At 51.4% G+C, this 27,176-nt stretch overlaps 2 protein-coding genes across 33 annotated transcripts; one reads left to right on the top strand and one right to left on the bottom strand.

The window, feature by feature from the left end:
* Positions 1-161: 161 nt before the first annotated feature.
* LOC116662461 lies at positions 162-17,037 on the bottom strand. Of its 32 annotated transcripts, XR_004318403.1 has the most exons (13): positions 16,836-16,982; positions 14,296-14,490; positions 12,586-12,702; positions 11,991-12,166; positions 11,789-11,870; positions 11,032-11,165; positions 8,465-8,551; positions 7,967-8,117; positions 6,798-6,921; positions 4,957-5,074; positions 4,472-4,598; positions 1,661-4,070; positions 162-255 (listed from the first exon to the last, which is right to left on the bottom strand). XR_004318403.1 is itself a non-coding variant. In XM_032476177.1 (7 exons), the coding sequence occupies exons 1-6, from the start codon at positions 17,020-17,022 to the stop codon at positions 6,799-6,801; spliced, it is 717 nt and encodes a 238-aa protein (XP_032332068.1). In that variant the 5' UTR covers positions 17,023-17,037; the 3' UTR covers positions 6,063-6,219; position 6,798. The 32 variants fall into 32 exon arrangements, 1 of the variants encoding a protein (XP_032332068.1); XR_004318408.1 differs by lacking the exon at positions 11,032-11,165; XR_004318398.1 differs by having other exon boundaries at positions 11,789-12,166.
* A 271-nt stretch (positions 17,038-17,308) lies between these two features.
* LOC116662464 (GDP-fucose protein O-fucosyltransferase 2-like) lies at positions 17,309-24,527 on the top strand. The gene is made up of 4 exons (XM_032476181.1): positions 17,309-17,314; positions 17,359-17,414; positions 18,808-19,058; positions 23,888-24,527. Exons 1-4 carry the CDS (start codon positions 17,309-17,311, stop codon positions 24,052-24,054), a joined length of 480 nt encoding a protein of 159 aa, XP_032332072.1. The 3' UTR covers positions 24,055-24,527.
* The last annotated feature ends 2,649 nt before the right edge of the window (positions 24,528-27,176 follow it).

Below are 27,176 nucleotides of genomic sequence, written 5' to 3' on the forward strand. Positions count from 1 at the left end.
TCACATTTCATGAGCCCGTTCGGCTCCTCCTCTGGCCACCTGCTGCATCTGATGGCTTCCTGGAGCCGAACATCACTGTCAAGGGCTATGGTTGGGATACCAGCTTTGGCCTTGTCCAAGCGGTCCACTTCATTGACGTAGCAGTGAAAGAGGGACCTAGATTCGTCATTGTGCTGCCAGAGAACCCCTTGGGCACCAGCGGTCTTCCAAAGTCCGACACAAAGCTGTTCAGTCTGAATCTCTTCTCGGGAGACTCTGCATTGCAATAAAGAAAACCAAAATAAAAGATCGCTCACACTCTAGCTCGGTGACCTGAAGACTTATAGTTTTTGATATCTGCTGAGAGCAAATCCCTGCACAGAGCATGCTGACAAGCACTGGAAGTGAGAGACATCACTTTCGAACACATACAATTACACCCAAGGCAAAAGTCTCGTGAGGGCCCTTGGACCATCCTGAAAAGACATCGCTCCCTGAGAATCCTCAATACTGGTGCATCGCACACCAGTGTTTCTCAGTGGGACACTCAGATCATCTTCATCAGAATTAGTTAAAGTGCTTCTTAAAATGCAGAATTCTGGGGTGCACACCCTCAGAGTCTCCAGAAGTAGGGACCGGCAGTCTGTATTTTCATAGCCACCAAGATCACTAAACATGCTCAGGTTTAGCACCGCGGTCTACATCGGGTCACCTGAGCATCGACAATGCTGTCTCATGGGGTGGGGGGGTGCCATGTGTGTCAGTGTGCTGTCCTACCCACGTGTCTCCCCTGATTCTCAGAACTGACAGTGCAGTCCCATTGGGCAAGAAATACCACCATTTCACAATGCATACGCAGGGCGCCTGACTGACAGATACAATCAGTGCTAGGAAAGGGGACAAAACTCAGGTTCCTCATCGCTTGTTTCACTTACTGTGGGACAAATGATCAATTCAAGGGTAATAAATCAGTGTATGAGTGAATAACATGACTCTCGTTAGTCCCACGAGTGCCTGGAAGAGCGAGCCTGGGCACACTGAGAATCATAACAGCCCATCTACTTAATTGTCATCCTCCCCAGATTTATGTAAAGGTTACTTCCACCCAGGCAGTGACCCCTGAAGGGCAAGAATCATGTCTGAACACACTCTCAAATCCAGAACAGAACCTGACAACAATTAGGCTCTGGGGTCTGTGTTTAGCGAGTGTGGAATCTCAGTGATGCCAGCTCTTAGACCTTGCCTTCCCATCCCACCCCTCACGATATGGCCCTTATGACCAGCTCTCCCGGGGCTGGGGCCACGGAACCCATTTACAGGACTGGAAGAATCTGATCATGTAAACCATCCCCCAGATTATCATCAAGAGTCACCTGCATTTCAGGGATCAGTAATCCCAGAAGCTTTGCAGTTCAGGCAGCTGAGGGATTTTTATATCAGCTCTGTCTTCTACTGTGACTGCCTGGGTGACATCAGACAAGGAATTCTCAAAAGCCTGAGCTTTTCCTTTCAGGAATAATCTAATTAACAAATCTCGTTGACCACTCAACCAATGTGATGTGAAGATCAATGATTTACACAGGAGTACAACATTCACTAGGTCGTGGATTTAGAATCAGAGAAAAATCATTTGAGAAAGATTGACAGAATTTAGCTTTAATGCAAATTTAAGTATTCTTACCTTTCAGTAAATCATCTTCTTCCCCTACTTATCACTTCACCCAAGTTTAAAAGATGTTTGAGAACAGGGATGAGTGTGCCAGCAATCTGTGACCCAATAACCTAAAATGTCACCTAGGAAAAAGAGAGGAGTAACACATTTTTAAAAAGCATGGTGAGGATGGCGGGGCCATCCCCCAACTCCACACTAAGGAGCTCTGAGTAATAGCTTTCCTGCCTGCCTGGGGCATCAGCTGATGTGAAAACCCACCCAGAAACCTCACTGTCCAGCAGCTCTTCCGTAACACAGGCTACACTTCCTCAGAATTAAGAATTGGGTCAAGTAACCCCTTCGCTGAAGAATAAAGACAAAGGAGAACAAGAGGTTTCTGCCCCTCCCCAGGGGAGAGCCCAGACCTTGGGCTGCATGCACTGCAGCCCACCTCCCAGGAGAAGAATTAACTGGAGAAGGGCGTTTCTGCGAAACTGGGGCAGCAAAGTTTGAGATGGGAACAAATTGACCAGCTGGCCAGGGACAGCCCCCTTCGTCGCTGCCTTGGCAGCTGCCTCCGCCCCCTCAGCACATCCTGCCCACCTCCAGTGGCTAAGCTGTCAGGGAAACTGTGCTTTGGGACCTGGGGCAAAAGAGGCTGCCCCCAGGCCAAGCTGCGGAAGAGATGGGAGCTAAACCACCAGCTCCCAAGCGGCAGGCTCCATACCCCCGCCAACACCCCGCCGCCCCCTCACCCTACTGCAACCCCGGGGCAATATGTCCTGGAGAAGGGTTACCCGGGAATGAGGGGCAGCAGAGGCCACCCCCACGTCAGGCCTCCAGAGAGATGGGAGCTTATCCTCCAGCCCGCCAGGGGCAGACCCCCCTCCTCTCCAACCCCTGATGTCACCGCGCCCACCTCCCAGGAGCAACCTGACCGGGTGTGGGGTTTCAGGCTAATCTTGGGCGGGAGAGGCCGTCCCCAGGCCAGGTCAGGGGAGAGGAGAAGAAGTGGCCCCATTAGGCGGGGCAGCCGGCCGTCGCAGCTGCCTCTGCCCCTCGACAGCATCGCGCCCGCCTCCCAGGAGCAAGCTGACCTGGAGACGGGCATCCGGCTTCTTGGGCAGCAGAGTACGCCCCCAGGTTTGGCCGTGGGGAAGAGGAGAGCAAATTGACAGGCTCCGCGCTGCAGGTCCTCTACCCCTGCCGTCGCCTCCCCCACACCTTAAAGGCACCGCCCAGGGCGCCCCTCCCCCAGCAGGCTAAATGGGACAGGTGTGTCTGGTGATCTGGGGGAGGAGAGGCCACTCCCACACCAGGCAATCGGGGAGACGGGAGCCAATCCACCAGCTCCCCAAGGCAGCCACCTACCCCCGCAGCAGCCACCTCTCTTGCCCCCTGACCTCACGGTGGCCTCCTCTAGGGAGCAGGCTGACCTGGAGATGGACGTCCGGCGAACTTGGGACAACAGAGACCGCCCTCAGGGCAAACCATGGGGGGAAATGGGAGCAAATGGACCGGCTCCATGGGAAAACCTGCCGCTGCTGCCACCACCCCCAACGTACCACGCCCGCCTCCCGGGGTCAGGCCGACTAGGATACACGTGTCCCGTAACCCAGGGCAACAGAGACCGCCCCCAGGACAAGCCGCGGGGAAGATGGGAGCAAATGGGCCCGCTCCCCCGCTGCAGGCCCCCGACCCCCGCCACCCGTGCACCCTGACTACCCTGCCTCCCGCCCCCAGCAGGCAAAGTGGGACAGGGGTGTCCGGGGACCTGGCGCAGCAGATGCCGCCTGCAGGCCACGCGGCACAGACATGGGAGCTAATACACAAGCTACCCCGGGGCAGCCTCCCTATCCCCGCAGCCACCACCTTACCAGCCCCCTGACTGCACCGCACCCATCTCCCAGGTGCAACCTCACCTGGAGTCGGACCGCAGGCAAATCTCCGGCGGCAGAGGTCGCCCTCAGGCCAGGCCGCGCGGGACAGAAGAAATGGAGCTACTCCCTGGAACGGACCCCCTCCCCCTGCAGCCGCCGCCGCCGCCTCCCAGGGGCAAGCTCACCTGGAGACCGGCGTCCCGCCTCTACGGCAGCAGAAGCTGCCACTGGCTCCGCCGCGGGGGAGAGCTGAGCGAACTGACCGGCTTCCGCGCGGCAGCCCCCCTAACCCCGTGGGCCCCGCACATTAATGGCACCGCTCCCCACTCAGCAAGCTGAGTGGGACAGGCGTGTACGGTGACCAGGGGCAGCAGAGGCCGCTCCCAGGCCCGGCAGCCGGGAGAAGGCAGCTATTCCACCAGTTCGCCAGAGGCAGCCGCGCTCCGCCCCCCTGTCGCTGCCGCTGCCCCCTGACCTAACCGCCCCACCTCCCAGGAGCAAGCTTACCTGGAGTCCAACATCTGGCGAATCTCCAGCGGCCAAGGCCCCCCTAGGCCAAGCTGCAGGGAAGAGAAGAAATCGACCGGCTTGCCCTGGCAGCCTCCCACGCACCGCCGCCTCCGCCGCCCCAAACGATTGCACTAGCCTCCCGGGGTCAGGCTGACTGCGAGGATGTGCACTTGCCTTCTAATCCTGGCCACGTGCCTGAGCACCTCCCTGCATCCCTACACTCCCTGCACCTCTGCACCCCTGCCACTATCTGCACTTCTGCACTGCCTGCACTTCTGCACCCCTGCACCCCCGCATCCCCTGAACTTCCTGCGCCCTCCACAGCCCCTGCACCCCTGTCACCAGTTACACTTTTGCACTGCCTACACTCCTGCACCCCTGCATGTCCCACACACCACCTCTTGGGCCTGTGGCAGAGTCTCTGCTGTTAGACCAATGCACAGGAACTCACATCTTTGCCAGTATATGATGCATCAGTGGACGTCTGGGGTTGGCTGCAGGAAGGTACATGTTCCCGGTCACTAGCCTGGGCCACTAGGGTGATCTCTCTGAGGTCACCAAGGGCGGGCTCAGAGATGCTGTTTTCCGGGAAGAGAGGAGTTGAAACAGGTCTTGAGGGCAGAGCTGTGCTCACCAGGCCGTCCACGCTTCATGTTTTACACAGGGCTTCGGAGAAGTGAAATGGATCCAGCCAAGTAAGACCGGCCTGCTGTACGCCCACCTCAGTCCTGGGCTCTGAGTCAGACCGACTGGCTCCCACCCTCACGGCCCAGTTTTGGTACCTGAATGGTCCCTTTGAGGCATCCCATCAGTTCTCAGGAAGAAGTCTGGCTGCTTCCACCCCATGGCCCTCCCTCCTGTGCTGGCCTCAGGAAGTTTCCTTATTTGGGGAAGAAGGCAGCCCACCCCCTACCCCACCCCTCACCATGCTCTCACCCAGGCTGCTGCTCTCTCTGCCCATCAGAGTCTGGAAAGCCATCCCTCTTCAGTTATGTCCCTTCTGAGATGGACTTGCTTCCACTCAATTCTAGGCGAGGATGCACCATGGAATGCACTGGGTAAGAGAACCAAAATAAATACTTTCTTCTGTGAGGTTTTCTGTTTATCTACTGGGATGGGCTGTGTGTAGTTTGCTACAGCTATTGGTGTGAGAGGCTAAAACAGCCTGTGTGTCCTTGTTTTCATCTCCCCGCTGTCTTTGGGTTTTCCCTTGACACTCCTGAGACATTTACTTCTTTTAGTTTTATTCCTGTTATTACACAGGGGCCCTACTGACATGGAGGTAAGGTGTTGGGGGAGCAGGACAGAGCAGGGCATCTGTAGTCCTGTGATTAGTTCTCATTGAGCCTATGCCCTGAGCTGTGACCTCCACAAGTGTGTCTCTTTCCCCCCACCCCAATTTGGGTGAGACAGAAGGGATTTCCCTTCTCCCAGGTTGGTTAGGCTCTGGTAAAATAATTTCTCATTAAAAAAACAAACAAACAAAAAACAACTTCCCCAAATGAAACAGAATGTTTTGGGTATATTTCAATAGAGTTATTTTCTCCTTTCCAGGCAGGAAGCATGAGGAGTTATCCTCTGAGGCCTTCATTCTGAGAACAGGACACGGTCCTGGAGGTAAAATGCATGAAAAAGAGCAGGGGGCCCCTCTGACTGGCCCCCTGGAGTTGTCACACTCGGACTTCCCCACGCTGAGACTTCCACTGGCCTCAGGGACCTGTTAAATCTGCCTGCCCTGGGGGTTGTTACAAAAGCGGGTTCTGCCCTGGGAGCTGTGACTCGCCAAGCCTGCCTGGCTGCCTCTCTGTGTTGGGAGCAGATTTTCCCCTCATTTTTCTGGGATCTAAGAAGTACAGTGGGATTGCAGCTCCCTCAGCTCTGGTGTTGTTTTCAGGACAGAAGGAGCAATTTCTGAGCTCCACACGAGCTGGAACAAAGGCTGGAATCCTCCCCTCCTCTGCCTCCGTGCAATAAGTGGCTGTGGTTCTAGCCGAGTTTCTGAAGATGTGGATTTAAACACACACATCCCAGCCCCTACAGGAGCACACAGTCCCATAAATCCCCCCAGTTTCCACTGGTAACTACTGAGCTGATGGGGACACGGGTTTCGGGTCCACAGAGGCCTGACTGCACTACTTGCTCCGTGGCCTATTAACGTGGTTGCTCTGGGTCTTGTCTGAAGTGGCTTGCTTACCGCACCTGGTACATGGGAAACACAAAATAAGTTCTAGAAACTTCACTTTTTCTCCCTCCAGGGCCTTCAAACATAGAAAGTATTAAGTGAACTCAGACGGCCTAGTCACCGCAATGAGGTCCGTCCAGCCTGGCTCTCCTGAGTGATGGGCACTGACTTGCACCTTAACTCGGAACAGTAGGGGAACCGCCTTCTTCTAACTGGGCCTCTCCCCACACCGGGCACGCCCTCAGCTGAGACGGTGTCAACTCCCCCATTGAGGTGTGTGCTGGTGGCTTCAGTGTGACCTGGCCCTGCCGGGATATGAACCTGCAGTGAGTGAGGTGGAGGGTCGGGTGGAGAGGGGTCCCTTCTGGGGTGGCAGGGGGCCCGGTAGCACCCAGCCCGGCCTGGTGCCTGGGGCTCCCTAACACCTCCTACAGCTCCTGGGTTGGCTCCGGTCCTGGCCAATCCATACACCCTCCCAGCATCTTCTCATTAAGTCCCTTTTTGCTTTTATCAGCGAGAGGTGGCTTCTGTTGCTTGTTCAGTGAAACAGTACATAGGGAAACCAGACTATTTCTAACATCAGTAAAATACCAACCTCAGTTATCTCGCCGGGCAGACCGTGCAGCACAAAGGCCTGCACAGGGCTGTGCGAACGGCTTACGTGAAGGGTCCTCATCATCTGTCTTCAGAGATGCAGAAGCTGGTGGTTCAGGTAAAACCTCAGGGAGGGATTGAGGAATCCAAAGCTGGTTGGTTTCAAAGGCTAACTGGTCAGACCAGACCCCTGAGCTGTGGTCAGAAGCCTAGCTCAACATCACGCAGACTCAGCACCCTAAGTGCCAGGTGGGGGCGGTGGTGTTCCCTTTGCAGGCTCTCATTGGGGATTCACTGTAGTCCCTTAAATGCAGCAGAGATTCCAGCCCCCTTAGCCCCCACCCTGCGTGTTCCATGACACAAATCCCGGGAGTGTTTAATTTTCATCTTTGTTTAGGAGGATGAAGGAGGGGCAAGAGGAGACATAAATTCATACTGACTGACACAAGGTCACAGCCAGTACCTCCTCCTTGGAGAGATATGTGCTCCCAAAGTGGTGGCTGGGGGGCTGGGCGGAGACCCTCCACTGGTCCCAGAGGGACTCCCTCATCTGGCCACAACTGATGGGTTGGACAACAGATCCAGAGGGAGACAGAGCATCTTTCCTGGGAATTTGGAACTGACACACAGAAATCAAGTTCACTCATCTGGGGATTGGGAGGAGGGTGGAAATCAAATGAAACAGAGCAGGAGAGGAAGTTACAAGTGAATGAGAGAGAGAGAGGCAGAGAGACTGAACTTGTGAGAGCAAATAGTGAGAAGGAAGGATAACAATCAGGGCACAGAGGAATTCCAGCTCCTGGCTGTCTAGTGTGTCCCAGCCCATCAACAAACCTGCGGGATGGTTAATATCATTCCAGTTTTGCAGATTAGGAAACAGGCTGAAAGAGACGGGGGTTGGCTTTGGGTGCACAGTTAATTTAAGTGCCACTGGACCCCTCACTTCCCACTGCCTGAAGGCACCATGATCCTCACAGGGACCCTGCTGTGCTGACAGCCTAGCACCCTGATCAAAGGGACCCTGCGGGAGTGGGAACCTCTCTGAGTTTGGAGAGTTCCCTGCACCGAGATTCCATGCATCAGCCGGCTCCCGCTCACCCCAGGTTAACGTCTCCCCAGCTGTGTAGTCCCCCGACCCACTTCCCTCCCTGCCAGGCACCCCTTCCTTACCACCGAGTGTACTGCAGGAATTCAGACACAGGGATGCCCAAAGCAACACGAGCCCACCGGCTATACAAACAGCAGACTCCCAGCCCCACCTGGGTTCCGAGGGGACAGTAGGCGTCCTCAGCTTCCATGTGTCTAAGACAATCTTCTTCAGCTGGAGGTTATAGAGAAAAATAAAAGGTCCAAAACATAGTTCAGTGAGGAATTCCTCCAAGGACCTGACTCCAGAGACTACAACCAGGGGTCCCTACCCCCCGGACTTGGGGTGAAGGTGGATTATTGATCAGCACAACCTCCGGTGGCCCAGCTCCTCAACTTGGCTGCCCAGAGTGGGCTGGGGGAATGGGTAAAGCCAGGGCACTCAGGAAGAGCACAGAGGACCTGATCTCCCCTCTCCGCACTTGTAAACCCTTCCTCAAATCTCAAGGCATCTGACAGAGAGCAGCCACCACAATAAGGAGATGCTCCCATCTCTTCACTCACTCCAGTCTGTTCACTTACGTGCTGAGCATCCACTGGGTCCCAGGACATGACACATAGGATGGCCGATGGGACAGGCTTGGTCCTTCCCCCTGGACCCTGTTCAATCTGATGGAAGAATGATCACTCATAAAGAGTTTCTCAAAATTATACAGAGACCAAAGACAAACTGCAGAGTGAACCAAATTTAAAAATATATATGAAGATCCCCCAGTCTCCCCGCCTAAGGTTAACAGCATAAAGCAAAAAGATCTTGCCTTTGATCACCAAGGAAGTTGTCACCCCCTCTCAGGTGGAAAGGACAGTTATTCTTTGAGCAGGACACAGAAGTGCTCCATCGGATTGGACCAGGGCATCTACAGTCATTCAGCAAATGTGTATAAGCTCCTACTACGTACGGGAATCTCCTAACTAGACCAATTCACAAGGTTCTCGGGCTTTATCAGTCAACAAAATAGACATGACTCCCCATCACTGGGGGCTCAGAGTTTTAGTAGAGGAAACAGGCAGCATGTTGGGGGTAGCAAGAGCTTGGAAAATTTAAAAAAACGGGTTATATGAGCAAACTCGGGTGATGGTGGTGGGGTGGGAGGCAGACAGGAGGGAATAAGGCAATCCTGGCAGATCTCATGGAGTAATGAACTTGAAGCAGAATAGATCCGGAGGAAGAAGGAAGAGACAGAGCCAGTGGCCCCCAGAGTGAGGGGGAGAGTGTGGGTGGAGAGGCAGAGCATGCCGGGTCCTGAGGCCTTTGTGACAACTTTGGCTCCTAATGAAATGGTGACCCTTTTAGTGAGTTTTGAGGGGAGGGGTGATGGAGGCCAACTTATGCTTTTGTGTTTGTGTTTTTTGGGGGGAGGTAATTTATTTATTTTAATGAAGGTGCTGGAGATTGAGCCCAGGATCTCATGCATGCTAAGCATGCACCCTACCACTAAGCTACACCCACCCCCTAAATGTATGTTTTTACAGGCTCCCTCTGACTCTGTGTTGATGAGAGATTGTAGGAAAGCAAAGATGGAAACTGGAGGCTATTGGTGTCCAGGAAGAGCTGAAGGTGGCTCTTAGGAGGGCGGGGAGCAGGGAGCAGGTGGTTAATGAAGACAGTGTACCCAGAATTTTCTAACAAGCTGGATTTGCTGTCTGTGTGTGTAAGAGAAAGACAGAAAGAACATTGTTCCAACATCTGGACCTGGACAATGGGAGGGATGTCCTCTCCATCCACAAGGGATGGGACAAGGTGGGGCTGAGCAGGTGGAAAGGGGCTGGTATCAGCTCAGTTCTTCAATGTCATGGTTAAGGTGTGTATTACATATTGCCACAGAAATGCCTAATAGGTAGAGGAGTCTGTTTTCTTTTTCTTTTTAACATTTAAAAAATATAATTTAAATGTATTAATTGTATTATGTGAATGATTTGGGAAGTTTGTTTCATGCCAAGGTATATGTTATATATAGCCAAATGGAAAATATATCAGAAAGGGGAGAAATGAGGGCTTTCACATAAACTGACTGTCCATAACGTAGGTAAAATTTCAATAAAACCAGTGTTCAGTGCAAAAACCTCATCTTGGTGTTACATAAAAATAAATGAAAAAGGACTATGTTAATGTATCATTATTTCATGTTACATAATAGCCCCAAACAAACACACTGTTTAACTATGAGGCTTGTAGAAATGCTATTCGCTTTTTTCACATAAATACAGAAATGCAGAAAGGTTCTAAGGTAGAATAAGCATCTTAGTGGAAATAATACAGATTTGAGCATTTTACATGATATATATATTTACTGATACAAAATTTGGAAAAGTAATTACATAGTAGAACATATGTATGAATGTGAAAGCAAGATTAATGAAAGAAAAAGAATGTGAGTCTCAGGGATAAAGGTCCAGATGGAAAGGGCAAATCAGGGAGTTTTGGAGAAATCGAGAAATTGATGGCATGCCAATTTCCAAGGCTGGGTTGCTTCCACCAAAGGAATAGCAGAGAGAGAGATGAGAGGCCCAGGAGCCAACCCTGGGGCACACCCACAGTGTATGTTTGGGAAAAAGAGGAGACATTGGCAAAGGACCAGCCAGTAGACCAAAAGCAGAAAGCAGACAGAGCGATGGGCTGGAGTTTAAGTGAAGCAGGAACACGGGGGAGGAGGGATGGAAGAGCTGGGTCAAATGCTGCCGAGGGTCTACGCATGATGAGGACTGAAAATTGACCGCTATATTTAGCAACGTGTGGTCACTGATGGCCTTGACAGGGCAGTTTCCATAGAGCGAGGGATCAGGGGAAGAGCCAGAGTGGGTGTAAAAGGGGATGGCTCAAGAGAAGATGCAGACAGTGAGTTTAAACAACTCCTTAAAGATTTGCTGCAAAGACACAGGGTGGCAATTGGTGGGGGTGAATTAGGGTCAAGGAGTGCTGTTTGTTTCTTTTAAGAAGATGGACGTTTATATACTGATGGGAGCCAACTAGCAGGAGAACAAAATAGATGAGGTAGTGAAAGAGAGGATGGTTTTGGGAGTGACAACCCAGAGAAGATGGGAGGGATGGGGCCCTGGGGACTTTTCGAGGAATTGGCTTTCGATGTCACCTGTAATAAGAGGTGGGGCACCGAGAGTGAGGTCACAGACAACACTAGGTGAGCGGATGTGCTGGGAGTTGCTTGTGAAACTTCTCTTCTGTTGGCTTGTTTGCTTGTTCAAAGTAGAAAAGTAACCTTACCAGCTGAGGGATGAGGAGGAAGAAAGAGTTACTGGAGCCATGAGAAGAAGATAAGAAAGAGCCTTCCAGGGAGAATGGGACAGTGAAAAGAGCAGGGGGAGATGGGGGAGTGCGCTCCCAGAAAGTTACATTTTCTCTTTGACGTCCCCAAATGTGTGATGTGTGATTACCCTTCCTGCTGTCTACGAAATAAAAATTAAGTATGGTTCAGAGGAAATGCCTATTTCATTCTAAGAGGCTACCTGTTTCTCAGGAATGGCCATCTTAAACTGCAAATATTACAAAAAATGTTGAAAAGATGAACCTGTGTACCTAAAATCCCCTATTTTCTATTAATCTGGTTACTATTTAATTCCCCTATCAATAACTCATAACCAATACTGCCATGATGGAGGTACACTGATGCTTAAAAGGAAATGAGATCTGTATCCTTTTCCTAAATTCCATGGCTTCCTTAATATACAGTTCCCCTTGGAATTTAGGAATGTCTGGTATAAGAAGTGAGAAACAGTTTGAGAAAATCCCGGCTCAGAATTACACAGCACAACCGCATCTCAGAAGTATATACAGCCGTAAAGAATTTTAGAAGCAAAACTCCGTAACTACTCTTAAAGACTTTTGCAAACCTGGGCCTGCCCAGATGTTTCCAAACTGGAAAGGGACTCCAATCACTTGCCTGGTACCGGACCAGAGGCTGGCCAGCCTTTTCTGTAAAAGCGAGAGAGTAAATATTTTCAGTTTTGCAGATCATTTTGTTGTAACCATGCAGGTCTGCAATAAGAAAGCTAAGAGCACTGGGAGACAGGAAACAAATGGGCATGCCCACACCCTCCCTTCCACTCAGGGCAGCTTCTCTGTGGTGGGCAGTTTTGCCACAATAACTTGTTTCTTTGTTTCCATTGGTTTCTTTTTTTCCACCTTACTGCTCAAGCTCAGAAATTCAGGTGGTCCTGGTCCTTCAGCATCCATGCAGAGAGAAGGCTGAGTGGGGTTGGGAACCCCACCTGATGGAGAAGAGAGATTGCTGGGAGGGACACTACGGTGGCCACCATGACACGAGACAATCACACCTTCTGGGGTGAAAGGGAATGAAGACAAGGGAGGGACAGAGCAGTGGGACCCCTAGGTCGCCTGCCAGGCTTTCTCTCCCTCCACAGCCACCCTGGGTGCCTGGGGGGTGTTGGGATTCAGCTACGGTGATTAGGCTGAAGGGACTCAATATAAAGGACCATCCAGCTCCTCACTAGGTTCCAAACGCAGCCCCTCAAAGTCCACCCTCTGAGTTTCTGGAACTCAGCTGGAAGAATAAATGAGCAGGCCAGATCCAGAGCCCAAGCCAAACACGACGGTGGTCACGTGGGGTTGTAACCCCATGCTCAGTGGTAGGGGACGCCTTGCAAATCTGCAGAAATCCCTGTTCCACCTCATTCCTGGGGGAAACCCCAGATCTCCTTCTGCTCTGTCTGTTCTTCTCTTGATGCTATTGTCCTGGATGGATGCAGAGTCTTTGAACCTGGCCCTCCAAACGTACATAAGCAGCCTGTTCAATAAAACAAATTATGCACTTTTTCACATTTGCCAGTTTTTTGATTCCAGAAATTTTGCGGGACTCATTCTCACAGTCTCCTGTGCCCCCACCACTTGGTGGCCCTCTGCTCATGGAAACACGATTTCCCACAACTGCACCCTGCCTCCCAGCTGGTCAGAGGGGAATGTCCCACAAAGACACAGGTGTTTGTGAGGATCCTGTCCCCCAGCAGAAAGCCTACTCCTGGAGCCACGGACAGGGATCTGGCCTCCTGAGCCGCTCAGCTCTAATTCAAAGCCTAAACTGGGGGCCCCGAACATTGCTGACTGACTTTCTGAGTCACCTGGACTGGAGGGGCCTGATTTTTCTTTCCAGGAATGGATGTAGTGCAGCCTCCATTTTCAGGGCTGATATTGACGATGGATCTAGTTCCCCCCACTGCACCGCAGGAAGGAGAGGCCCTTCCATCCCACAGCTTGGAAACCCAGCCCAGGTAAGTTCTGAAGCAGTGTATTGCTGCCAGGTCCAGTATCCCTGCAGAGTGGCCTCTGTCCCTGAATGAGCCCCTTACCTGGGCCTTTTCTGCCCCGACACAACCACACCCCAGTCTGTGCCAGAGATCTGGGGCTCTGTGTGTCCAGGGCACACAGTTGGGACCTGAGCCAGGTGTCCCCTGGGCCTCAAGGGGGAGAGGTCTGCCTCTGCATCAGGGGAAGGTGATCCCTCATGGCTGGCAGGACGCTCTCAATATGGACCTCCAGGCGCCCAGGGAGCAGTTTCCCTGCAGGTGTTAGAAGCCATCATCAGGAGGGCAGGCCCCTCTTTGTGCAGACCATCCCGCAGTGCTGGGCCCACGTGCTGACCACAGAAACCTACATGTCCCCAGGTTACCCCAGGCAACCTCACAAATTCGTCACTTGGTGACCTGGGTACCACGGGCTCATTGGCCATCCCATGAGGGTGGTCCTTGCAGGCATGGTCTCCAGGTGCTCCCGTTAAGAAATCCCCCTGGGTTTCTGTGGTCACAGAGCCCACACCAGAAGATTCTAGTCCTGCAGTGACCACCACAGCAGTCACCTCCCCTGTGCATGTCCAGGAACAAATGACAGCAATTTATTGCCAGGAATCGTGATGAACAAGGGGGTGGGATTCCATACTAAGTTTAGGATCCTGGTAACTCACTCTGCACCCCAAAAAGCATCCATGAGAAATGTGTTTATTGGGATATCTGTGCCCCTAGAAGAGCTGTTCCTCAGGGCTCCTGGGACCCTCCAGCCCCTCTCAAGGTTCTCAGAGCTTGGGTCTAAATTTCTATCTCCCTCCTTTGGTGTACAGCCACCTGTGTCTCGTGATCACAGGTCACTTTATTGCATGACTTGGCATGTTCTTAGTTCTCGTCCTCCACCCCTGCACTAGACTCCCACGATGTTCCCACTGACCCTTGGCTCCCTGGGTGGGTCAGGGGGCCCTAAGTCTGCACCCTTCACTCTCCTCCTCTACCCCCAACTCTGAGGCCACCCCTAGGTGGACTGGAAGGTGTTTGTAAATGAGTCTTACACAAGGACATGACTGGACAAAGCAGGGCTCCACCCCCGGAAAGCACACCTGCTCCCTTCTCTGATGAGGACCCCACAGCCCCACATTGCCTCCAGGGGTCTACTCAGCACACAGTCCCCCAGTTCTGGGCAAGGCGTCTCCCTGGAATCCTTGCTTCCAGGCAGAGTCTCTCTGTCCTTCTGAGTTTAGAGTTGTTCCCATGTTCCTGAGCACCAAGGTGCCCAGCACAGACCCTTCACTGACCTGGAGAGACAAGGAAGATATGTGGCCACAGGTATCACAGGACACACCTGCTGGGACCCCAGGCCAAAGGGCCATCCTTCTGCCTTCTCAGGTGTGGATCCCGTGGTACCTTTTTGCAGGGGGCCCAAATGGGGAGTGGGGCCCAAAGCAGTTCATGGGGCTCTCTGGGCAGGGAAGACTTGGGCCAGGCAGCCTTGCCTGGTTTCCCTCCTGGGGCACTCTGAAAACTCCTGCTCCTCTGGCTGTGGCTGGAGGCCCCCCAAACTTCAGGGCGGGGCCCTTTCTCTCAGCCTCCACTGCCTCCAAAGCCACGCTGGAGCTGGCATGGGGAAAGAGCTTTCTTGCCCTCTTGTGGCCAAGCTGCCAGAGGTGGATGCTGCGGGGAACTGGAAAGAGTTAGCAGTTGCTCAGATGTGAGTGGTTAGGCAATTTGACACCCTGTCAACTAGCCTTAAACATTGGAAAGAGGGCTTTCCCGGGAAAGCTGGAAGTTACTTTCAGTAATTTGTTTAAAGATTTCTTTTTTTTTTCCCTTAAAGACTCATAAAACCTCTCCCAGGTCATTCCTGGTATGGACCATTATCCAGGGATCAATCGGGAAATGCAGGAGGAGAGGGGTGGGGGTAGGGGAGAGGGGAGGGGAGATCAGAGCCCACAGAGAGGAGATGCCCCTCCCAGGAGCCACAAACTGGGCAGTGGCTGCTGGCATCCAGCTCTCCTGTTCTCAGGCCCATTTCATCTGTGGGGTGTTTCCAAAAGAAACAATGGTGGAAGGGCCATGGAGGACCCCTAGACCTCCCAGAATAGACAGGGGGAGCAGAGTCACCATGCTGGCCCAGGGCTTGGAGACAGACCTGCAGTGGAGACCACAGGTCTTCTGAGAAGCCAGTTTCGAAATAAAGGCAGTATGCGCTGGAATACCCATTTCGAGCAATTGCTTCATCATAGACATGTAATTTACATAGTTCTTCTCACCACGAAACTGTGTTCCCAACACGCTACATGAATGACGGCTTCAACACACATTCATTTCTGAGATGTGAACAAGTGTAGAGCCGCTCTTTCATCCAGCATAATGGGCATGGTTACACCTAGGAAAGCTTACCAAGATTTCTCAGCAACAGCCAATTTCGAAATAAAGGCAGTGTGCGCAGGAAAAGCCGGTTGGAGTGAGGGCTTCCCCATACACATGTAAGTTATATAGTTCCCCTCACCATGAAACGCTGTTCCCAACATGCTACATGCATGAAGGTTTTGACACACATTCAGTTCTAAGAAGTTAGCATGTGGAGAGCCGCTCTTTCATTCAGCATAAAAGGCCTGGTTACACCCAGGAAGATTTACTCAGATGTCTCAGCTGGTTCCTTCACCCAGATTCAAAATAAAGGCCGTTTTTGCTGGGAAAGCCTGTTGGAGCGTGTTCAGAGCTGTTTCGGGCTCTGTCCCAGCTGGAGGGTGCAAACCCCAACCTCCAGAATGAGGGACCAGGACCCCACCGGCCAGGTGGTGTTGCCTTTGCTGGGGAACAGTGATCTTTGGGTTAGATATTTTGCAGCTCTCTCTAAAACCTGTTTTGACTTAAGTTTGCATCCTAGTCACCAGTTTCAGGGCAACAGAAAAAGCATATCCTACATCCCTTTGCACTGAAATCTTCCCAAAAGAGCAAATATTTGCCCATGAAAATACCAGCTGCTCTTCTAAGGCCCCCTAAATACCCAGCAGTGTGGGCGGTGCACTCTTGATCAGGAACAGGATGAGAGGGACCAGCGGTCTTCCAGCAGGCTTGGCCTGGTGTGGCAGCTGCGCTGTGGGTCCGTGGTGGGAGGGCCATGCAGGGAATCCTGTTTGAGGGGCCTCTGTGCACGTCTGCATTATGCTCTGAGGTTTCATACAAGGCTCCAGGCATCCTAACTGGTCAGATACAGCCCCCACCCTCGGGCTGGAACCACCAGGACCTCAGTACCTGTAACAGGGACAGTGCCCGGTGTGGGGAGAGGTCATGGGACACTCCGGGGGCAGGGGCAGTGGTGCTGGGGAAGGCAGGGGATGCAGTGAATGGTGGAGGGAGCAGGGTCCCTTGCTTGGGGGTGAGAGTTCTTGGGGAGACCACAGAGCATGGCACACACCATCCCCACCCCATACCCCAAATTCCTAGCCCCGCCAACACAGGGGCTTCTCTGAACCCTCTCACCGTGGCTCGCCTGTAAGACCGCACCTAACCCGGCATCTGGCACCCCTGCCCTATCTCCCCTCTTGGGACAGATCCCGTCTCCTTGGAAACTGCCCAGCAGCGTGAATTCAAGGCCGGCAGCGGGCCTGGAGGATCTGCACTTCAGGTGCCCTACCTGGCCAGCCGTTTGTGCCTTGGCTCAGTCCTCTATCTTGCCCAACGGCAGCCTGGGTCCACGTCCGGTGCAAGGGGAGGCCGCGGAGCCCAGGCTGAGCCACACACACGGACAGGTGAGGGTGCCCCCGCCCCGCTGCCCCACCGCCCCGCAGCCCCGCCCACTGGTGGCAGCACCGCCCCAGCATCCGGCCGGCGCCAGCTGCAGGTGAGGACGTCTGCTCGGCACCGCCCGCCCCGGCCCCGCCCAGCTGCCCCATAAGCCTCCCCCCAGCCCCCGTCCTGGCCGAGCCCTGGCTCCCATTGGCTCCGCAATTTCTGCCCTCTCACGTCTAGCCTCGGGAGGACACAGACGCAAGCGCTAGAGGAGGGCCCCGCGGCGTTGCCATGGCTACATGCGCCGCGCTCTGCGCGGGCCGGTGTGAGCTTCTGGGGCGGGCAGCGGGCTCCGGAAGTGTGCAGCTACCCGGGACCATGGCGGTGCTTGCTGCTGGGGCTGGCGGCTTGCTCGCCTGGGCGACTAGTTCTGGCCTGGTCAGTCGGCGGCCGACATCCTGTCTGGGGCGGCGTCCCACAGACGGTAAACGTACGGCCGCGCCGTTGGCGGGGCCAGTGGACATGGACCGGGGTGGGATCCGGGTTGGTGTGGCTGCCGGGGAGGCGCTGTGGTGCCGGGGAGCGGGTTGGGGCGGGGAGGACAGGGCTGGGGCACAGCCTCGGGCTTTCCTCCCCCTCGGGCACTGGGGCTGGGACCGCGAGTCCGGGTAGCCCTGCTTGGCCGCGGCCTCCCAGAACCCCCGGGAAGGGCAGGCAGGAGGACCTGTCTTTTATGAAGCGGGGCCTTATCCGGGTTTTGAAGAGCCCCAGAATCAGATGTTGGAATGGGGTGGTTTATCAGCCTTGTTTATCTGCAGGGAAATTTCAGTTCCATCCAGATGTTGGCTCCTTCGGTAAACCTCAGGAATAAGACAAGGGTCAGTGCCGATTAGCAGTTATCTAGGGCTTGACTCAAAATAGACTGTGCGGGGTGTAGGGATGGTAGATGGGCCTTCCCTCTCAAAGTTGGCAGTCTTCTGGGATTAGAGGCCCCAGTTGAGGATTACATCCTCATCTGCGGTAATGGAGGTTGTGGGAAACATTAACACAGAGAAGGGAGGAGTGTGGCTGCGGTAACTCATTAAAGAAGCCAGGACCCTTGCCTGGCTCTTGTGTAGGAGAGTCTCGCCTAGGGTAGGGCAGCAGTTATCAAAGTGTGTCTGAGGCCCCTGAGATGCAAGACTATTTTCGTAGAAACGCCAGGTATGTCACCTGCCTTTTGCACACTCTTGCACTCCCGAGTTTCCTGTGGGGATTTCCAGGGAAAACCTGGTCTGTGATATCACAAAACAGGGAATGTAGAGGCAGATAGAATTCAGCTCTCACCAGTCCAAAAGAGATTTGCAGAAATTAAAATCACTGCTATTCTTCTCATTAATGATTTTTGTTTAGAAAAATATACTTATTTTTTGCTTAAGAGTATTAATGGTAACATGTAGTAGGTTGTTATTATTTTTAAGTGAACTCATAAGCATTTTTTAAAGTTCTTATTTAAGTTCTAACACAGGAACTATTGATAGATTTAACCCACATAAACGGCAGCCATTTGGAGTCCTCAGTAATTAAGAGTGTACAGGGGTCTGTAGACCAAGAAGCTTAAGAGCCCCTAGAGAACGGGTGCTCAGGTACTAGTCAGGTGCTTAGCATTGTTAGACAGATGCCAAGATGTCTTCTGCATGTGCTCCCGGACTCGAAGTAATTGGCCACATGGAGACGGGTGGGCAGTGCCTCCACTATACAAACCAGAAGCTGCTGAACGTGTCTTGAGTCTAGGCCATGTGCTGTGCAGGGATTCCCGTTGTATCTGTTATATCTAAGCTGGGATTCCTGTGCAGAGGCCTGGCCCTGAAGGCCTGCTCTCCTTTGCTCCCTGCCAGTTACCTTCCGTGTGACGTCAACCCTCCAGAGGGCTTCAGCCTCCATAGGGGCGTCTGTATCCACATCGCCTTCCTCCTGAAGACCCTGCTGAAGATGGAGGAGTCGGTGCTGGTGCTACCCCCTTGGGGCCGCCTCTACCATTGGCAGAGCCTGGACATCCACCAGGTCCGGATTCCCTGGTCTGACTTTTTTGATCTCTCAAGTCTCAAAAGAAACATCCCTGACACTGAGTATGAACAGTTCATTGCAGGTGAGATGGTGATCACTTAAGACGGGCCAGACGGTTGTTGTTCTGGTTCCGATGTGAACATCGGGCCGTCTTGCTTCGGGCTTGTCGGTCTGCTAAGGGGTCCTGCTCATGTTTCCCGCACTGCAGGTGAATTTGGTCTTTCCATAGTTTTTCTCAGGAAATAGATCTGAAGTGTATGAGCTCTGTGTTCCCTCCCCTCTGAAAATCCTGGCCTCCTGGTGAGATGGAGCGGTGACAAGAAGGCCACTGCCACACAGGCCTTGTCTCAGGAGGACTCGCTCCCTGGGCAGTAAGGGCCATTCTTACCTGAAGGAAAACACGATGTGTGTGTAGCATGGGCCACGTGCTGGAGAAGGTATGTAACCTCTCATTCAGTATAATTTGGTCCTGCTCAAGCTTCCCATTTTACTTTCTGTAAGAGGTAAGAGTTGAAGATTTTCTTTGAATAAAGGTATTTAGAGCTTATCTTTTTTTTAATTGAAATGTGGTTGATTTACAATGTTTTGTTAGTTTCAGATATACAGCTGTTTTGTTAGTTTCAGGTATACAGCATAGTGATTCAGTTGTACATATACATAGTCTATTCTTTTTCAGGTTCTTTTCCATTATAGGTTGCAAGATACTGAATATTTTCCCCTGTGTTCTGCAGTGAATCTTTGTTGTTTATCTATTTTACATATAGTAGTTTGTAATTGTTAATCCCAAACTCCTAAGTTAGTTTTCTAAGTCTGTGAGTGTGTTTTTGTTTTGTAAATAAGTTCATTTGTATCATTTTTAAAAATTCCACATACAAGTGATATCATATGATACTTGTCTTTCTCTGTCTGAGTTATTTCACTTTAGTGTGATAATCTCCAGGTCCATCCATGTTGATGTAAATGGCATTATTTCCTTCTTTGTTATGACTGAGTAATATTCTTCTATATCTAAATACTACATCTTTATCCAGTCATCTGTCAGTGGGTGTTTAGTTTGCTTCTATGTCTTGGCCATTGTAAACAATGCTGCTGTGAACATTGGGGTGCAGGTATCTTTTGGAATTAAGGTTCCCTCTGGATATATGCCCAGGAATGGGATTGCTGGATCAAATGATAAGTCTTTTTTAGTCTTTTGAGGACTCTCCATACTGTTTTCCACAGTGGCTGCACCAAACTACATTCCCACCAACAATGTAGGAGGGTTCCCTTTTCTCCACAGCCTCTCCAGCATTTGTGGTTTGTGGATGTTTGAATGGTGGCCATTCTGAATAGTGTGAGATGATAACTTATTGTAGTTTTGATTTGCATTTCTCTGATAATTAGCAATATTGAACCTTTTTTTCATATTCCTATTGGCCATTTGTATATCTTCATTGGAGAATTGCTTGTTTAGTTGTTCTGCCCATTTTTGGATTGGGTTGTTTATTTTTTTTTCTTATTAAGTTGTATGAACTATTTATATAGTCTAGAATTTAAGCCATGTTCAGTCTCATCTTTTGCAAAAGTTTTCTCCCATTCCATAGGTTGTCTTTTTGTTTTGCTTATGGTTTCTGTTGCTGTGAAAAAGCTGATAAGTGTAATTAGGTCCCATTTGTTTATTTTGTATTTTATTTCTGTTGCTTGGGTGGATTGCCCTAGGAAAACATTGCTGAGATATATATCAAATAATATTTTGCCTATGTTTTCTTCTGAGAGGTTTATAGCGTCTTGTCTAATGTTTAAGTCTTTAAGCCATTTTGAGTTTGTTTCTTTTTGTTTTTTTTTTTTTTGCGACTCTATTGTATGCTTTCGATTTGTGGTTACCTTATTTTTGAAGTATATCAACCCATTACTATATCTATTTCCTTTAGACTGATAATCACGTAGGCTCCAACACATCCTAAGAATAATGAGAAAAAAAAAAAAAGAAAGAGAGAAAAATCTATCTTTTCTTGCTACCGTCTCCCATTTCCACATTTTTGTATTTTGATGTACTTTTTCTTTTTTACATCTTCATGTTTATTCTCTTGTAACTCGTTATTGCATTTCCAACTATGGTTTTCCCATTTCTATAGCATCCTGCTTCCTTTCTGTTTAGAGTAGAACCTTTAAATGTCTCTGTTTGGTTCAAAAATGCTGAATTATCTCCCCACCCTCCTGCCCCCTGTGCCTCTGAATCCTCAGTCCAGGGAAGCCAAACCATCCTAGCCTGCATCGGTTCTGGGAAAGCAATCTTCAGAGTGGGAAAAAAAAAACATTGAAAAATAATATTCTGTGTGTTGCTTTCTACCCTTGCCCAGAGAGTGAGAATCACCTCTGAAGGTGGAGGAAGAAAGTTGGAGGTGTGGGGCACAAAGTCTTTTCTCCTTTTGCTACTGAAAAAATGATTGCTTTTGTAATTAGTGATGATGCCCTTTAAATTGGTGAGATCGAGATTCTACAGCTTCAGCGCCTGTGAATAACCAGCCGGGAGAAAGCTCTCCAGGGCCCCTGCAGTGGGAAAGGCAGCCCCTCTGAGCACCTGTTGTTCTGTATTCTTCCTGACTCCACATGGGTTTGCTAGGCACCGTGCAGGACGATGCAGTTACCCGAGGTGGAGGACGGGGAGACCCCTGCTGGGTGGAGAGCCACAGGAGCCCACATTTGAAGGACAAAGTGAAGAGTAGTGGGGCGGGGCATAGGAGGAGAGGATGGTTGAGACCCAGGATGGTGTCCTGGAGTCCAGCAGGCGAGGCTGGCGGGGCAGATGGGGCCCTGGGGCATGGGCAGTCCTTGAGGGATCTGAAGCAAAGATATGAACCAAGAGACTGGATTCGTGTGGGCGTACAGCGCCCCCTGGAGGCCGCGGGGCAGTGCAGCAAGCCCAGGAGGAGCGGGCAGTTCCCCAGAGTTGGGTTGACAGGTCACAACCAATTCACTGGGGACCGAGAGGTACCGAGATATTGTTAACTTTTTGTCCCTCTTCCTGGAAAAAAGCTGCTTCCTGTTGAATAGCCTGTGTCGTTAGTGAGAATTAAAGACATGAAGCAACATTTCCTCAAAAGTCATCCATTGTGTAGTTGTTAATAAGGGTCAAATGCAGACTTGAATAGACTAAATCAAACATTCATCATCGGATTTTAAAATCCTTTAAAATAAAAATTCTTGCTGTCTTTGTTCTTCATTTCAGGGTTCACTTGGTGATAATAATAGTAACCAAAGCAACAGCAAACCCTTACAGAACTCTGTCCTGCTGTTCCAGGAACTCTGTGTTCACGACAACCCAATGAGGTGGCACTTTACAGGAAGGACAGTCATTAATCACACAGCTAGTAAATGGCAGAGCTGGGACTTGAACCCAAGCTGTCTGGCCCCAGAGCCCCCTCTCAGGCCCTTCACTGCAGCTCATCACTTGGCATGCCCGACACAGGCCAGCATTAAGGAGCAGCGTGACCTTGGCCAAGGCTGCTTCACCGCTTGGTCTCTGTTTCCTCATCTGTAGAATGGGGGTGTGGGCAGTGAATTCTGTGAGCTCAGTGGTCACTTCCTCCAGCTCTGCTATTCTACTGCTTTAAGTTAATTTAGTAAGTATCTGAGCCTCTGAATGGGCCACCCTGGCGCTTTGCTAGGACCTGGGTTACGGAGAAAAGTAAGATCAGCCTGCTTCTCCAAGGAGCCTGTCTCCCTCCACGGGAAACAGCTGCGAGGCCCAGGCTCCCTCGCTGGCGGTCGGGGGCTGGGCAGGAAAGTCTGATAGAAGATGGAGGCAGAGCCCCTCCGAGAACAGTGTTGGCCACACAGCTCTCAGGAACGGGAGCGTCTGTCCAGGCTGCTCAGAGGGGTGTCCTCGTGAGGCCAGCAGCCCCCCCCCAAATTAAGCCCTCAGGACAAAGATCCAGCCAGCCCTGCAGTGTCACCATAGAGCCAGTCCATCCTCATCACTGTGCCCCTGTGCTCCTTTGTCCTGGGGCCTCTCTTCCCCCTACACCCAGAAGACTCTCCTCCCTCTCTTCTCTGAGTGTCCCCTCACTTCACCCATGGTCCCTGCTTCCTGGGCCACCATCTATGGAGTTGACACTTTGCCCCCTCACACCCCTCGTTTGATCAGGAGCCTGGGTTGGGCTCCTTGTGCTCACTTTCCCCCTTCAGATGATTGCTCCTCCTCTCTTGGGAGCACCTGGAAAACACAGATCCATTCCTAGCAGTGCCTGCCACCCTGGCCTCCCTGCTCATCTGCCACAGTCAGGAGCAACTGGACCACCAGATCTGTATTGCCTCGCTTCCTACCATCAAGAAGTCAAAGTTCATTCTCCCTCCACCACCCAGTATGTTTATTTTAGGGTCTTCTTCGCTGTCAGCCTGAGCCAGCCACCCCCCATTCACCCTAGCCCCGGGCTCATACCCGGGTGTGTCTCCACCCTAGGTCCAGCCTCTCTCTTTTAAGTGCCCACCTCTAGCCATCCAGCTGCTTCTCCACCAGCCTCCTTGGCCCTCATTCACCCTCACTAGGCATCGTGCACTGACTCCTCTGCTTTCCTGCCTGTCCACGTTCCTCTTACTTCCACTACCCCACCTTCCAGATCTGCATCCATAGTCAGCACTCTCTTTAGGACAAACAAAACCCCCTTGAGCCTTGATCTTCTCAGTTCCTCACCAGGACGACTTCCATCTCGGTTCACCCAGCTCTACTTGTTCTGAGCCTGCAGGCAGCAGGCTCTCCCAGCACAGGTTTCTAAGACTACAAATCAATGCCCACCATGTTGCCACTGCCAGGCAATCCTCCAGGGTTTCTCTAGTGAGCACATTTCCCCACTTATCACTCAGTGGTGTCAACATTCTCTGCTCTCTGCACACCTCTAACCTTCCCTCTGTCTCTTCCCTGACTCCCAGCAGATGGCCTTCCCTCCTGCTTCAGAGAGAATGACATGTCACTGGAAAGGAACTCGCTCACCTGCAGCAAATCTGCTCACCTCACCTTTTATCTGTCCCTCTCCCACCTGGACTCTAGCTGTAGTTGTCTTAATTCAGTGAGTTTAGTTGACATATATATACACAGTTAAAAGCATAGCACACTATCGCCTACCTTCTAGGGCTTATTGTTTCAATTTAACATAGAGTGTGTGATTCATCCACTTCGCTGCATGTACCTGCAGTTCATTTGTTTTAACTGATCTTAAATGTTGTGTGTGTGAAAGTAACACAAGGCAAGGGTAAGCCAGGATTCAGGATGCTGGTTACTTCCTGTGAGAAGAGGCCAAGTGCAGGATAGGACACAGTATGTCACTGTCAATAGTCCTGTTCTGATGCTGGGTGATAGGTTCACAACTGTTTCTTATAATATTAATTTTAATACATAAATACTTCTGAAAGGCACCTAAGGTGAGAATGTGTCATGAACCAAGACATACAATGGGTAATATTACATCATTATTGTTATGTAATCTTGTTATAAAATATATTAATCATAATCCTACATTGTTATGTATTATATATTATATAGATGCATGAATTATATATTATGTATATAAATACCTACATATGTATTATATACTATCTGATAATAAATAAACAGAACATAATATGGCTAGTATATCTACTATTATGTATTATTTAATAAATAATAACATACTATATCCTGTTATATGACATGGCACCTAATCTTTAATCAAATAAAAATATGCCACTATATGTAATGGTAATTAATAAAATTAAATGAAAAAGCCCGCAGCTTTTAACGCCAACACCGCTTCAGCTGTCACTATCTTTTTTCTTCCCTTTCATGGCCGAGGTCCTCACAGTGCTATCTGTTCCCCCTTTCATCTCCTTGTCCTGAGCCTTCCTCCTCCTCCCATCCCATGCTGCCTTCCGCCCCGTGGCCCCTCTAGTCACCAGCGGCCTCTGGGGCACTGATTTCGGGGATGGTCTCAGGCCCCAGCTCACCTGCCTGTCCGCCGCCTCTGCCACCGCTGGTGGGGGCGGGGTGGGGTCAGAGTGCACCTCTTGTCCTGGAAGAGAACACAGCACAGACTCAGTGACCAGCAGCAGGTGTGGCCGGGAACTGCAGGACTGGGGGGAGAGCCAGGCTGTCTGCATCCAGACCTGGGGCTCTTGGAGTGTGAAGAAGCCCAGTCCTCACTGCCCCTGAAGTGAGGAAAACACCCTCAGGTGAGTTAAAGTGCTTATGACCTAGGTCTGTTGGCTGGAAAGGACAAACGGGCCCCTAAGGGGAGGGTAGTTGATGTTCCAGTCCCCACCAAGGCCCTAAGGGCTGGCGGGGAACCAGGCTGGATGCTCCACTGGACCCAGTGCCCCCACGGGGGTGGGGCCTTCGGGAACAAGCAGAAAGCCCTCGGTCTCTGGGGGAAACGGGGCAGTGTGGGAGCATCCCTGCAGCGAGTCAAGTGACGTCAGGGCTTGTGGGATCCGTTTTTATGGCCACACTCGAGCCTCAGCAGAAGCCACAGCAGGAGTGGATTCCTGTCTCTCCAGGTGCCATCTTGTCTGAGTTCCAGGCTTCAGACCCGATCCCCTGGGGTGCTAGGACAGTTATAGACAGAGGCGGCTCGGGGAGGCCTCAAGAGGGTGGTAATGGCCTTCCTGCCAACACGATTACACAAAGATCAATCAATCGATGGGAAGTAAATAAGAACCATGGTCACATCTGGACCCCAAGCTTAGACGTGGTATATGGGTGACATTTATCGACAATCCAGCGAGGTTCTGGTCAGAGCTAGAGGCCAGGGCAGCAAGATGGGAGTGGCACTAAGGAGCATTGTGGTGCAGAGGCTAGACTGGGGGTCTGCAGGCTCCTCCCAGGAGGAGCCTCAGAGTTTTGGAGGTGGCTAACGTGCCTGCTTCGTGTCACCAGCAAGTGATGCCACGTGCGGAAAATCAGCTATAATCCTGAGCCGGGTCAGCCCTGGGTGATGTGATAAAGGCTCCTACAAGAGGGAGCACCAGGCGGATAGTGAACCAACCAACAGGCTGATGCGTTTCTGGCCTGTGTTTATCGTGCTTTCATAGCCAAGAATGAGGAGAGAGTTGAATGGCTCACCATGAAGATTTTAACAACTTAAGAGGTTTCCGTGTCTCACTGCATTTCAGTGTCACCCGGAGGAATTCAGGAGGTGTTTAGACCCAGTGGAGACTAACGGCATCTTGGTTCCTCAACCTGGCAAACCTACCAGCCCTCTATGGCCAGACCTTGTCAAGTGCCTTCCCTTGTAACAAAACCCTTTCCACCCACGCCTGTGGTATGCTTTTATTTTTTTTAATTAATGGGAATGAAGATACCTTACAGCCTCCTCAGACCTTTCCTTGGGGCTTCTGCCCTTAGACCCCGGCAAGGGGGCCCTCTGCCCTGGGTCCTGCACTACAGAGGGTCCCTCTGGCCCTGACACTTCCTCTGGCCACGCCCTCCATGGGGTGGAGTCAGCAGGGCCAAGGGGACATGGTCATTGGCTCCGCCCCGTGCTCTAGAAACCCAGGACCCCAAATGCCCTGTCTCAGCAGCCCCTGACCCATTTCTAGTGCCTGCATCAGCTCTCCCTGGAGTTCAGATTCCCAGGACTCACAGAGAGGCCAAAAGGCAGCTGTTTGCATGGAGGGTATGAGCAGAGCATGGACATGAGGTCTGAGTGTCCCCCTGTGCACATACAAGGCCCCTTGTGGCAAGGGATGGACCCAGCATTGGGAAGAAAAGGGTCAGAATAGTGATCAGAGACTGGGTATCAGCTCTCCCCACACGCTCACTTTCTTTGCCGGACTCCCCTGTGTCTGGGAATTCTAAATTTGAACCTGGCCTTCCCCCTTATAATGAATGTATATTTGTAAAGGCAGGAGTTTAGACCCTACTGCACTTAACATGTTTACATGTATAGGATGTGAGCTCCCAGGTATGCTCTGGCCCTGCACTTCCAAAGGTCCAGAGCAGTTATGTTGGCTCTACTGAGACTGTAAGTGGTAAAGACCATCTCCAGAGAGGAGGGGTTCCTGCTTCACGCTCCAAAGTCAGGATCTTCTGAGTGGATAAAACAATGGACACTGTGACCCTCAATTGTAAATTGATTTAGAATAACGCCAAAGTGTGTAAGACGTGTGTGTACGCATGCACGCACCTGGGGACGTGTGTGGTACATGACTGTGTGTGTGTGTGTGTGCATGCGCATGCCTGGGGATGTAT

Source organism: Camelus ferus, unplaced genomic scaffold (genome assembly GCF_009834535.1).
Source record: "Camelus ferus isolate YT-003-E unplaced genomic scaffold, BCGSAC_Cfer_1.0 contig1013, whole genome shotgun sequence".
Taxonomy (NCBI): domain Eukaryota; kingdom Metazoa; phylum Chordata; class Mammalia; order Artiodactyla; family Camelidae; genus Camelus; species Camelus ferus.